The sequence below is a fragment of the Manis pentadactyla genome, chromosome 1 (genome assembly GCF_030020395.1).
Source record: "Manis pentadactyla isolate mManPen7 chromosome 1, mManPen7.hap1, whole genome shotgun sequence".
NCBI lineage: Eukaryota > Metazoa > Chordata > Mammalia > Pholidota > Manidae > Manis > Manis pentadactyla.
In genome coordinates, this window is record NC_080019.1 from 69097306 (window position 1) to 69111540 (window position 14235).

Below are 14235 nucleotides of genomic sequence, written 5' to 3' on the forward strand. Positions count from 1 at the left end.
AAGCCATACCTTTGAAGCTTCAGAGCCTCATATTTATTCAGTTCTTCCTTTGGGTCACATCAGTGAGAGTGATTCCAGTATATTCTGCTTCATGGGAGTACCACTGTCTGGGATATATTCTGTCTCTCCCATATTAGGGGGGAGAAGGACAGTTAGGGATTCTCCTGTAACTTGAGGACAGACCCACTGGGGTCTGGGAACATACACTCGGACACCATTCTATGTAAACCCAGACATGCTTCTGCTCATTTTAATTAGACAGATAAAATTAGCAAGGAGATTCAGGTAAAAGGAGAAATCAAAAATATTCAAATGTTAGGTGGAATTTACAAAAGTGAATTGAACAATGAGATACAAGAAGGAATGCAGAGAAACACAGACACATTTGAAACATTCTTCGGATGCCACACGGCTTCATCCAGTCCACAGATAAGGTAAGAAGGATTATCCCTTGCCACCTCTTGCCTTACAGATTCCAGGGATGTGGAAGAACATTCTCCAGGAACACTTTCCTCCTCCTTCTCTTCAGATGTCACCGAGAATAATTAATCCGTCAGTGTCATTCTAGAATGGCCCGCACTGCATCCAATTCAAACCCCTCACCTGTTTCCTGTCTGGACTTGCAAGCTCTTGAGAGATTTTCCCTCCTTTCACTTTACTTTTCACTCCACCCTCTCTCCCCGTTGAGCCAATAGGCCAATTAGGCCAACAAGAAAACCAAACCAACAGAATGTTCCGGCCCCTTTGGACTTCGCAGGGGCAGAGACCTCCCAGTTCTTCTTTCTTGTTTGCATCTGTTATGAACAAGCACAGTCACTTTATAACGCAGACATACATACGTGTGCTCTTGCACACGGAAACAGGTTTTTCTTTTTTTGTTTTTGTTTTTTGTTTTTCCCAATTTGTGGTTTCTTTTTCCTTTTTGCAGAAAATGCAAACAAAAGAAAAACAAGGTTTTCCATTGAAGGTACATCTCTTCTTCAATATGAAGACATTAATTGAATTGGTCGGATCCCCCATGCAGTGGTCAGCAAAGTCCTTTGGCAACTGACAGAACATCTGGAGACTCAGGAGCTGGGGTTTGTTTGAAGAAACGTCCCTACGCGAGTCATGAGCAAAGGGAAATGGGTGTGGGGGAAGGGGGCAGACTCCTGGGGAGGAGTACGGAAGGAGAAAAGAAAAGAATGTCATTGGTGAGGAAGGAAATGGAAAACTGCTTCAGTTTCTTCCCTCCTACCTCCTTCCCTTTCTTCCTGTGAATGGATGATTCCAGCTCACTGAGGTTGGGAGCTGGGTTTACTGGTGCCCCGATGCATACTCTTTTCTCTTCACCTCTTTCCATATTTTAATTATTATATATTTGGTTTCCCACAGCATCTCACACAAGCTTCTGGCACCAAGAAACTGAGGTTGTTTATTAGGAGCAGGTCCAGTTTATTCTTCACTGATGTAAGGTATTTCTCAGCTGAGAAGCCAGTCTCTCCGGAACATTCCACAGTGGTCAACCTCTGGGTGCCCCCTGAGCCCAGTCCTCTTCCTTCCTCTCCTCCCCACAGAAAATGAGAGTTCATGCCATTGCCGTTGGTGACTGACTCATCTGGACCCTCATAGAATGAATGCTGTTCAGGATCTTTTTCTGATGACCTGCCAAGGTGACACCTATTCTCAGGAGGTCTCTAGGAGGGAAAAAGCCACAAAAGAAGGTACTTTAGTGTTAGGGCAGCTTTTCACAGATCAAAACTCATCACAGATGACAAGCTCCTGACATAGTTGGGTAGGCAAATAAAAGTGTTTAAAATCCACCGAGACCAAGTTTACCTGAGTCTTTAACAAACACCGGCCTAGATATTTTCTCGCTCAATCTCACTTTCTCCATGCAGTGACCCCTGTCCCCAACTTAGACAACCCTGGAAGTGTCAAGCCGTCATCCTCACCTGTGGGTTCTGGCACAGCCCCTTCACTGTGTCCTTGATCTGAGGTGGACTAGAACTTTCCTCGGTTATTTTGTTTTTGACACTCCAAGCACACACTGAATGGGGCTTCAGTTATTCTGTGGTGCTTTCTGCCTAAATCAGTGATCACCCACTGAGATTGAAAAGATGTGGGGCTTGCTTGGTTTTCTGATGTTTTTCCCCTGAGTTTTCATTTTCTGCCTCTGTTTGAATTTTAATGCCATGAATTTTTAAGAACGGTGATCTTAAAATAACTTTCAAATATCTGTCCAAGCAGGAAGCCAATATGTTTAGGATAGGGGTTTGGATTAAACTCATCTTTAAGCTGTGGTCTTAAAATGAACAAGTTCATGGCTTATGTTTGATTTTGGGGAGATGCATGCATCTTTCCTTAGTTAATAATAACAGTATATAGCATTGCCTGAGGGCTTCCTGTGAGCCGTATACCACCTCATTTACACCCATGGAAGCACTGTGTGAAAATAGACAAAACACTCAAAGTCAATGATAATAATTTAACAGCAATCATTTCTCATGGGCATCCTGTAGGCAAGCAATAGGCCAAGTGCTTTGCATATGCTATTCCACTTACTACAAACCAATGAGATGGACACTATTATTATGTGCACATTTATAGGCAAGGCAAGCAGTGCTCAGAGAAGTTAAGTAATGTGCTCAAGATCACACAGCAGGCAAGTGGTGGTACAGCTGGTGTTCAAAATCGAGACTACCTGGTTCTCAGCCACACTGCAGGGCTGCTCTCAGAATTCTTCTTAGGTCCCACTATATTCCCTCCGTGCCTCTGTCCCCAGCATAGCAGATCGCTTTATACTCCGTGCACCAGAGCCACGCAGAGCACCCTGCGCTGGACCTCCATCCACAATGCCTCAGCTCTCCTGAACCCCTCCTTTCAAATGGCAGGCTGCAGCTGCTTTGGATTGTCCAAGTGCCATGTCTTTTCAGCAAACATTTCTGAGAGGCATGCTTGACTTTTGAATTCACAAATTGTCCTGCAATCTGTTTTATTTAGTTGCTCATATTCTTTTGCCATCTTTTATCTTTCAAGAAACTAACTGCATTGCTCCAATAGCATGTGGACATCTTTTACTTTGAACTAAATGCCTTAATTTTCAGTTTCACTTTCCTTTTAGTTCTCCCCTGGCGTTTTTCCACGTGGTTCTTCTGGGACTGACGGAATTACTCCCCTGATTCCTTCCATTTGTGGGAATCACGTGACAATGTCCCCCCACCCCACCCTGCTCAGCTGTATCAGGGTGCAGCAAGGGGAGCCCCGCCAGCATGGACACCCACTTCTGCCCCTGAACCCAGCTTTCCAATCATCTAGGGCATCCATTTTTAGCTCTGCAGGATGTAGAAGCTGGTGTTTCACGGTGAAGTGCTTCTATTTTATTTTTATTTTTGGTGTCTGACAATAATTCATAATGGCAGGGACTGTCTTTTTTAGACATCAACAGAAAAATGAACCCAGATTTAAAAATATGAATTCTGGTGGTTAGTGGGTCTGAAGCTGGATGCACATTCAGGCTATCTCCCTGGAGAAACTGGTGGTTCCACCATTTCTGGCACAAATAAACCTCAGAGAGGTGGAGCTGGCTCCAGGAAGGTTGGCTGCACAGCAGGAGCCTAGGACGGAAGGCCCATGGTCAAGAAGCTACGCTTCTGAGGCTCAACTACTGGAGCCAGATGAACACCCCTCTCTGCTGGGACTCAGCAACTGGTCTGCCCCATGAGGGAAGCTTGACACCTAACACTGTGCCTGATACATAGTAGGTCATCAATAAGTGTTTGCCAACTGCCTGGTCAACCAATGATGCCCTACCATGGGAAATGTGTGTTGCAGGCCAAGGCCAGTGCTGTCAGTACATGTTGTAGTGTGAGCAGCTGATGAGGTCCCCTCTAGGGGGGGTGTGTGTGTGTGTGTATGTGTGTGTGTGTGTGTGTGAATTCAAAATTTGACCCTTGCCAACTTTAGTCCAGTGGTTCCCAAACTTTGCTGCACATTAGAATCATCACTGGGAGAGTTTTAAATGTCCTGATGTCCAGGTCTCACCACATCCTGATCTAGGAGTGAAAACCAGCATCAGTAGTTTTTTAAGAGTCCCAGGTGCTCCAGTGTGCAGCAAAGTAGGGGAACACTGTGACCGCATGGTGGGCTGGTAGAAGGATATAGAACTGGAGTCAGGAAAGCCATCTGTAGCCCTACTTTGCCACTCATGAGCCTTGAATCCTTAGACATTAACTTCACCACCTTTCTGAATCCACTGAATGGAAAGGGTACTAGATAAATATTTCCCAAACTACAGTTCCACAAAACCCTGCCCCTCAAAATGGTTCCATGGTATTTAATCATTTTAAATGGTTTTTTGTATTTCAGGATTTCTCGTGGCCTTTACAATGCTAATATATGTAGTGAACCTCCAATGGGTGATAAAGTGCACAGTATTTCACAAATTTATTTGACCGTGGGACCTTTTTTCCAAGGAGAACCTATTAACATTTCCAAGAACTGGTGCTGCAGAATATTCTTGGGGAAATGATGGACTCCTGGATTTTTAAGACTCCTTCTGGCTCACATTTTATTTTAATAATTTTAGATTTTGTATTCCCTCATACTCCTGTGGGAGCTGCAGACTGGTAATAATTTGTGGGGAGTGAAATGTATGCTTATTTACAAGTATGAATCCAAGCTCCTCACGTGTGAGATTGTTGCTGAATCAGTGCCGTGCCTTTTCCTGCTATGTTGCTTTAAGTGCTGGCTGGCTGTGTTCTTTCCATCTGGTTGCTCTTTGATGGGCTGAGTTTAAAAACTTAAATGGAGAAGAGACTCTTGGTGATTAGGCAAATGACATATGGCTACGACTTTGAAGAACTCTCATTTGGGGCCCAGAATGAAGGCTGGCCTCCCCACCTCGCCCCTCTGTCTTTCCAGGGTGCACCCCCACCAGGCCTAGCTCTATGCAGACGTGGAGCTGAGAAATCAGGTGATCCAAACACCTCTGAGCTCCAGGCAGTGAGGCCAGAAATCTGGACTCATATCATGGCAAAAGTGGGGAGGGAGCCTTGACTCCGACGCTCAGGCTAGACACAGACGATGCTTGTCACTTACTCTGATGTCATCTGGGCGACCAGCTGAAGGGAGGTGAAGCCGGCGGTGAGGAAGCTGTCCCTGTACTGGACCATTTTGATGGCACTGAGCCAGTCATCCACGGTGGTGAAGGCCGCGAAGTCTGGAATGGAGCGGTCTAGCAGGGGCTGGGAAGGCCTGCGGGACAGAGAAGAGCAGGTGAGCCCACAGCCGTGGAGGTGTTTGGGTGACAGCTGCGCTCTGGGCAGATGGCAGACTTCATGGAGGGCGGCGTCCCTGACAGGATGAGGACTGTGGGAGCCCTGTGCTGACCCTTCCTTCTGAGAGAAGCCTGAGTTGGCATGATTCTGAAGCCCAGAGGGCGAATCTCCCTACCCCTGGGCCCAGTCACATGTCAGGCAGCCCAGATAGGTAGACTGACACAGAATGGAGTCTGAAAGGAAGGGAAGACCCACAATTCCTTTGTAAACTGAAATCTAGGAGCTTCACCATCCAAAGATATGGTCCTTTAAGAAATACAGAAAGCTCACAGCAATCTCCCCAAATCTATTGATAACAGTTTTTTTCCTGGTTCCTCAGTTAATTGAAATAAATGGAACAGAACAGCTCACCCTTGACCTTCTCTGGCATATTCTCAAAGCAGGCACCCAGCTACTCCATTTAGAAATCAGGATGCTGTCTTGACATATCCCTCAACCCTCAACACTCATGCCAATCTCCCCACCAAATCTTAAAGATCTGACCTCCAGAATCTCTCAAATTCATCCACTTCTTTCACATCTCTGCCCTGAATTAAGACACTATCTTCTCTCACACGATTACTGCAATATTCTCCTACCAGTCTTCATGCATGCTTGTTCCCCTCAATGTAAGGTCCACACTGTAGCCCGATGCTCTTTTTCTAAAAATGAAATGTGATCATGTCAATAATCCTCATGTCACCCCGATTCAGCTCAAACCCTTCAAGGGGTACTCTCTGAATAAAGCCCAGAATTCTTAGCAGGGCCTAAAGGGTGCTGTGCATCTGATCCTTGCCTTCCTCTCCAGCCTCCTTCCCACCTTGGGCCTCTGCACGTGCTGTACCCTTGGCCTGGAACCCTTGTCCCTCCACTCCCACCTTCCCTTCATTCAGTGAATGCATCCTTGCCCTTCACCTCTCCACTGAAAGGACACTCATCAGGGATGCCTCCCTGACACCAGATCAAGGTAAGTGCTCTGCAAACACCACACACCTCCTGCCACAGTGGCTATCAAGGTGTCAGCTGTGCATGTGTTTGGGTGATCATTGATTAATGCCTGTCACTCCTAAATGGTTCTAAGCTCCACGAGGGCGACGCTCATGTCTCACTTGTTCACTCTATACTCCCAGCAGTGGGCACAGTGCTTAGTACACAAGCACCTAATACACTTTGGTTGACAAGAGGAATTAATAAATGAGTTAACATTGTAAATAGAGATGAGTAATTTATAGCTGACAGTTGCTGAAAGGAGCTGACCGTGCATTTACTCTTAACAAAGTCAGTTCTGTCTCAGGGTGATCAGGGCCTTTACCTGCTACTAGAGTGGCCAAGGATCCAAGTCTGAGCTGCCCCTGCCTGGGTCCGGTGTGGTTGACAGACAGGGTTCCTTCTGGTAACAGGCTCTCCCAGAAGTGGGGCCTCATACCTGAGCTCCCCCTGCCTTGGGGACCAGTGTGGTTGACATACAGGGTTCCTTCTGGAAACAGGCTCTCCCAGAACTGGGGCCTCATACCAGTCAGATCAGATATGCCCAACTATTGCAGAGCCCAGTGCCCAGCCCATTTGAAGCCAATGGAAGGTGGAAACCCAGGCAGGTACCTTAATATCTATGTATAGCCCATGCCAGAGGCAGGGAATATGCTAGTGAGATGGGAGAGAGAAAGAAAGGTAGAGTCTTAGAATGTCTTCCATGAGGAGGTCAGCTCAGCCACCTCACCTTTGCTCTCAGCAAGCCAAAAGGCGAGCAGCCTTGCTATCAGCCCACCCCTGGTGGTGAGGCCAGCGCACCTAGAACCATGCCCTCCCTCTGGACTTACACGGCGGTGATGGTGGCCACAGTCTTGAGACTTGCTGGGTTCCGGATCATCTTGTCCAGGGTGTTGACTATCTCTGCAAAGCGGGGCCGGCTGTTACGGTCCTTCTGCCAACAGTCCAGCATGAGCTGGTGCAGAGCAGCTGGGCAGTCCATGGGTGGGGGCAGCCGGTAGTCCTGCTCAATTGCATTGATGACCTGCAGTGGCACACATGGGAACAAGCGTGCCTGGGTGATGAGACACCAGCTCTTCACAAATTAGCCCCCAAGGGTGGAGCCTCCCTGACCCTGGTGCCCTCATTCTGTGCTCATACACCTCTCACCATAATGGATTTTATGTGCGCTTGGTTTTCCCCCCTTGATTGCTCTCCTAGAAAGCAGGAACCATATCTTATCGTCCCTTTGTGTCCCTAGCACCTGGCACAAGGCCTGACATACACTACATCCCTGTACATGTTTATTGAAGAATGAGCTGATGAATGGCTGGACCTTCTCCTCCCTTTAAGAGGATACTGGGCCCGGTTCTGCCTTATGGCAGCTGGTGGCACCAGGTGCGATGAAACAACACAGGGAAAACCTGATGAACGCGCTATTTATAAAGGATGCACACCAAAGTCTGTGGTGGCCTCCTCCTTTCACTGATAAGGGAAGAGAAGGGGAGGGACAGAACCAGCATTTAACGGGGAGCCCACTCCACGCCAGGGGCCCTCCAGATGCTTCCCAGGCACTGTTTGCCGTAACTTTCTGAGGCAGTGACAAAAATTGGAGTAAAGATAATTTAGTTAAACAAACTGGTTCAGTATCATGACCACAATCAGAATACCAGGTGGCTCAAAAGGAATATCTACAATCAGGCTTTGGTGATTTTCTCAGACTCCAGGAGGTAGTTTCATAAGGATTTTAGGATCTTTAAGTACTTTTGTCTGTCTTTCATATCATTGTAAGAGCTTTTTTAGTCTTTACTTCTTTATTTCCAATTCATTTAAATCAATTCTGCCATCTCTGTGCTTTTTGCACTAGCAAAAATAATTGTAAATGGCCCAGTGATAAACATATTAATTTATTATGGTTCCCTCATAATACAATGGAGGGCCTGGAATATTATGCAGTGATGTTGCAAACATGTACCTATTGAAATGGATATATGCTCACATTGTAACATTAAGCAAAAAAGCAGGCTCCATAACTGCAGGTATGGCATAATCTTGCTTTTGTAAGAAGCAAAAATCGAAATGAAACAAAAAATAATAATTATACACAGGCATAGAAAAGACCTCGGAAGGATAGATACCATGGAGTTAACAGTGTTGACTCTGGGCAGGTAGAAACATAAGTGTCCTTTATGTTCTTCTTTTTCCTGTTTTGTATTTTTATTTTCTATAATAATTACACATTGATTTTATGTTAAAATGAACAGTTAAAGCACCTTACACAATAAAGGCACTAATTTGGAGCTCAGGGATTTTCAGGTGTTTTTGCTTCTACTTTCCTATTTTAAAAAATGTCAGATTCATTTCAACTGATTATTCTTGTTTTTTTTTTTTAACTTTGTGAATCGGTCAGAAAATGAATATTTTCAATCACTTTATATTTTTACAAATTCTAGGCACAGTATATAGGGCATGAGATAGGGCCTGAAATAATATGATAACCTGAAGTCATTAGAAATAATCAAGATCTATTATTCCTTCTATTCAGTATAGTGGAAAAACAAATAAGCCTATAAACCATGCCCAGATTATCACTACATAGAAAACTGGTGACTGGGACCATTCACTTCTGAATAATATGTTGTACCACCAACAGATTTTTACCTCAGCCAAACTGTTGTCAATCAAATTACCTACTATCCTCTTGGAGGGCATTTCAGCCCCATTTTCCTCATGAGGAAATGGAGGCGCAAAGAGTGAAGTCACTGGCCTGAGGGCACACAGCTAGCAAATGACAGCACTGGAAATAAATTACAGGGGTATCTGATTTAAATTTTGAATACCTCGAAGCCCCCTTTTCCTAGGCCTTTGTGGGGTTGCCACTGTAACCTCAGCCTGGAGAGCAGCAGTCCTTGGAGCTGTTTGGTGTCTTCATGGCAGGAAACAGGGATATGGAGCTAAACCAAACAATCCATGAGGATCAGCAGCCAGGCATCATTTCCATCCGCCAGGCTCATTAACTGGCAGCCTTTTCCAGGCAGCCAGATTGAGGCACCCTGTCACAGAGTGGGGTTGTCTCACTGTGGAGACAAGTGGGGTTGCGCACTGAATGGCCCCAGGAGATCTTTCTGGAGTGCCTAAGGACAAGCTGGATGGGGCCAACAGGCGGGCCAAAATCAACGTCCACAGGGCTGGGGCCTCTAAGCTCTTCCAGTGCAGGGCGGCTTGTGTTCCCCTAAACTGCTGGCATGTCTCTGCTCAGATTATTTGATGCCAGAGCCCAACATGCTAATTTCCCCATGACAACTTTTTCTCCCATCTGCCCGTAACAGGAGGGAGCCCTGGAGTCAGGGCCCTTCTGCATGGGCACAGCTCCATGGTGTGACCAGCTGACCTCTTCATGGCAGAACATCAAGAGGCTGGGGGACCCAGGTGTGTGCCGAGTCTCCTGCCAGTAAGCTCGGGACTGAATGCAATGCAGATACTGTTCCCTTGTCTCTTCTGTACACCACTCCACCAAAATTGGAAATTTTGGAAGATGGTCCCAGTGTTTGTTTTTGCATTTCCTCTTTTGGTCTCTTTTAAGAGGGCATCAAAGAGCCATTGATTCCTCCTCCCTGCAGGTCAGCCAGGAGCGCAGATCCACGCATCGTGTTGGTGACAGTATGGCACTGCAGTGAGGGCCAAAGACCTTGGAGGCCGGGGTGTTCAAATCCTAGGGCCATCTCTTACTAGCTCCAGAACCTTGGGAGAGTCACTTGACTTCCTGGGACTGCACAGATGGGGTTGTTCAAAAGATTAAATAGAGAAAATAGTCATGGCATTAAATAGTAGAAAGAATCTCTTTGTCACATGCAGGCTGTCATTTCTGTCCCATCTATTTCAGTCAAGGTCTCCTCCACAAAGAGGGCTTCTCTGCTGCTTGTCACTTAGAGATCCAGAAAGATAGTATTTGAAAAGCACCAAGCACACAGTAGGGACTTAATGAATTCCACATCCCTATTTCTCACTTTTTAGCACAGAGGATAGCTATGAGAACCCCTTCCCATGTAAAATCTCATGTTTCCAAAATGGGACTTTAGTCCATTTGCTATTTCTTCTACAAAATTCTGTTGTTATTACTTGAGTTGATGCTGTGGTTTACCTTTCACCCCAGAGGAAAAACCATCTAGGTCATTAATTGATGTGTGGATAGCATTTATCTACTCATGTCTGTCACTGAAGTGTTATGCCTTTGGAAATTTTTATTCTCCTTTTAAGGATCTGGGTGTTTTCCAAATTTTGTGAGTATTTATAACTTATAATCAAATTAAAACATCATTATTTCAAAAGAATAATTGCGGTCCTCTAATGAGCTTTGGGGCCATTTTCTGCCATGTCTGCCTTGCTAGCAGGTGTGGAAAATAGGGAAGGGGCATGGAGAACGACCTTCAGTCTGGGCATGTGATGGCTCTACACACCAGCGACCACACTTGAATCATGTAGAACGATATGACCAAGGTTGGGGACATGGGGTGTCTTTCTGAGCAGAACTGAAATTAGAATAAGCCCTGGCCTCCTTTCTTTGGTCCATAACAGGATGAAATAAATAGATGCTGAGAAGATTGGCAATCAGATCACATGGCATTTCCAGAGAGAAGGTGAGAGTAAGGGTGTGGAGGTGAGAGAACCAGTTCACAGCAGTCACAGAGCAGGCCGTTGTCTCACTCTGAATGGCTGCAACTCTTTGGGCCACTGAAGGCCAGTGTAAGCACACCCCCTAGAGCCTAAAGGGACAGGGCTTGTGTGGGATGAGGGACTGTCTTGTCCCACTTATACCCAGAGATGGCAGGTGTTGGCGTGGGTGGGGACAGGAGCAGGTGGTCTGACCCCAGCTGCTCCAGACACTTGGGCCAGGTGACTGGAGCGCCTCTGGGAGAGGAGCAGGGCCCTCTCCTCACCCTGCTGTTCTTATCTCCTTACCCAGTGGACTCCTGGCTGTGCCCAGACACAGATTTCCCATAGTAAGATGGGTGGCACCTGCTCGACTTTGCAGGTGGGAGAGTAAAGCGGAGAAGCTCAGAGCCGTGGAGGAACCAGGGCAGAGGGGGTTAAGTTGAGCTCTGATGTTTCAGTGAAACCACAGCTCCTCTCCACAGACACTGCCACTCTCATTATGTCTGTCAATCAGATCCAAGCAGCAGAACTTCCAAGTTTGCTCTCTGGCTGACAAACTCTCTGTACATGTTCAAAGACCTTCCTGGGCTCCGGAAGCCCAATTACCAGCACTCCGACTTGCCTCTGCAATTCTCTCCCTTAAAGCCTTTCAATTGTCGTCTGTAAAATCCTTTACTGCCAGCACCTCAGTGGTTTCTCATGAGAGGGGCTGCAGCTGGAGCCACTGGGAGTCCCTCCTGACTCTCTTCTAGGCCAGGATGTAAGAAGCTTTCAGAATGAGCAGAAGTTACCTCCACCATCTACAGAAAGCAGAATTGCACTTGGGACAATGCTTAGGGGCTTTATTTTGGAAAAATCAACAAAATTAGAATAAACTGCCACTTTGCACATGCCCTTATTCCTTTTGAGGCTCAGCTCAAGCGTCAGATATCTGGGAAGCCTTCCTTACCTCCCTACCCAATGTCCCCACAGCCCTATGTATGTGCCACTGGACTGTAAACCCCCCAAGAACAGAACCACAAGTGAATGCTTAGTCACAGTTAGCATACAAGGAGTGTTTGTTGAATGAATGACTTGGGAATTCTGGAACTCTAATAGCAGCAATTCCACTTGTTTTCAGCATAGGTGAATGCATTTGCTGAGAATATCTTAAATGTCAAGTCTTACCTATCAGACAATTTCATAATCCATTCTATGCATGCTGAATTGTTGCTAATCGGATTAAAGTCTCTGGGCAGGACAAAATGGGTCTGCTTTATTGGGCTAACATTTATTACTCATCTAGCTGGCAGTATGGACGGAACCTGAGTGCAGCTGATTTCATGAAAGCAGCCTCGGCATCAGTTCTAACAGTTACTGATTCGACACGCTACAGGAGCACATGCGAGGCATGGCTAATCACGGATAATAAAGGATCCAGACTCCACACATGGCTGGCACTGGGACCTGGTTAAGGAGGCAGCAATTTCACCGGCTCTAGGCTGGCACCACTGCACCCATGGGAGCAGGGAGCAGTGTCACAGTGTCACAGCAGGAGCCTGGTTCCTCTTTCCAGTCTCCCCAGGACTGTTTTCTGGGCTCTCATAGCACCATCTTGCTCAATCTTTTGAGCAGCTGCTATGGTTCTAAACCTTGGGATGGATAGAGGGCTTGCCGAGAGCAGACTGCTCAAGTTAACCAGTGCCCCCAAGCCCACCTGAGTGCGAGGCACTTACGGCACAGCTGGTTGCCCAGTGGAACCAGGGCTGCAGAGCCCTGCCTCCTCTTGCTTATAAGTTGAGAAAGGTAACAACTGCCCCCAAAGTGATAGGAAGAGTAAGTAGAGAACAAAGCATACAGACTTTGCAACCTGCAATTCTGTCAGCCCCAAGGGGAGAGTATGTATTGAAAATACAAAACAGGAGTGGGCCCAGGAAATAGGGTCAAAGGCAACGGAAACATCCAGCTAGGACTTCCAGCTGGGGGTGTGTCAAAGCAAATCATCTGCAAAAGGCTTCCTCACCTTTTAGTAATCGTGGTGCAAAGGGTCTGTGGGTAAAATTGCAATATTTCCAGAATCTCTCCCCTGGCCTTAGTGTGTCTCCATATCAATAGGTGTTTCCAAGGGGGAGCAAAGGCATATCTGGATTGGAGAGGCTGGGTGGAGTCCCTTTTTGCAGCCAGGTCATGAGACATGAGTGAGCAGAAGTGGACAACTGCTTATAAATGGGTTTCTCCCACTTTATTCCTCCCTTTGACTGATTTCGGTTCAAAGTTATTTTGCCCCAAGCTGGGAAAATATTTTCCCCCCTAGTTACAGGGTCCCATCTGGCTTACCCACCAAGTGCCTCTGCTTAAAGCATCCAGATGACTCTTCTCTTTCCTTTCCCGCCCCTGTCCTTTGAGGGCAGCTGGGAGCGTGTTGATGACCCCACTGAGCAGAGCCCCCACTGTGGCCTGTCTGCATCTGACCAGCTTTGGAAGCTTGCTCAGCCCCTCCTCCACTGAGAGGAGATACAGGCTCTCAGAAGAGCAGATTTTCAGGAAAGAAGGGCCTTCTGCAATTCCTCTCTTTAAAGCTGAGAGGGATGAGTTTTAAACAGAAACGAGAGCTGGCTCAATGCAGCACATCTGTCAGAGGCAGAGCAGGCCTGGAAGCCAGGTCCCCTGTCAGACCTGCTTCCCCTTTGTCCTACGTGGTGAAGGAGGTCACACAGGCTGGGCACTTTGAAGCAGGGTAGAATTTCCTGCTTCCTTCTGGGCCTGGTCTATGCATGGCACCTTCACAGGCTTTCAGATCATTGGGACTGTCTCATCTCCATACTGGGCTCTTTGATTAGTTCAAACATTGGTACCAAGGGGATCCCTGGATACCACAAGTTCAGGTTATGAGGCTCTGAGCTGAAAACAATAGGAGGGGTTGGCATGCCACTGCCTATGAGATCCCTTGCATGGGGGTTTGTGGCCACCAGGTGCTGCTGACACTCACATCTTGGTTGGACATATCCCAGTAGGGTCTCTCTCCAAATGACATGACTTCCCACATGACAATCCCGTAGCTCCAGACGTCGCTGGCAGAAGTGAACTTGCGGTAGGCAATGGCCTCTGGAGCCGTCCATCTCACGGGGATCTTCCCTCCCTGGAAGAAGGAGAAGCTGGTCAGTCTGCATGTCAGGTTTCTAGCTGAAGGCAGGTGAAATACACTGGGCACACACATCCTTTCCAGTCCCCGCCCTCACTTCTTGTGACTTAGGACAGCCAGGATGGCCTGTGTCCCATGGGAAACCTCGCTCCTGTGCCCACTTAGAGGAGCTTGAGGGGCATCTGTGTGGTCTGTGCA

The 14235-nt window shown here is 47.0% G+C and overlaps 1 protein-coding gene across 1 annotated transcript in view; it reads right to left on the minus strand.

Moving 5' to 3' along the window:
• Positions 1–217: 217 nt before the first annotated feature.
• The window catches only part of EPHB1 (EPH receptor B1), a 447427-nt gene continuing 433409 nt past the window's right edge, over positions 218–14235 (minus strand). The window contains exons 13-16 of the mRNA XM_036877356.2: positions 13885–14034; positions 7115–7308; positions 5080–5235; positions 218–1676 (exon numbers count right to left, since the gene is read on the minus strand). Of these exons, the coding sequence (XP_036733251.2) occupies positions 1568–1676; positions 5080–5235; positions 7115–7308; positions 13885–14034 (609 nt within the window). The 3' untranslated portion in view covers positions 218–1567. The remainder of the gene's footprint in view (positions 1677–5079; positions 5236–7114; positions 7309–13884; positions 14035–14235) is intronic.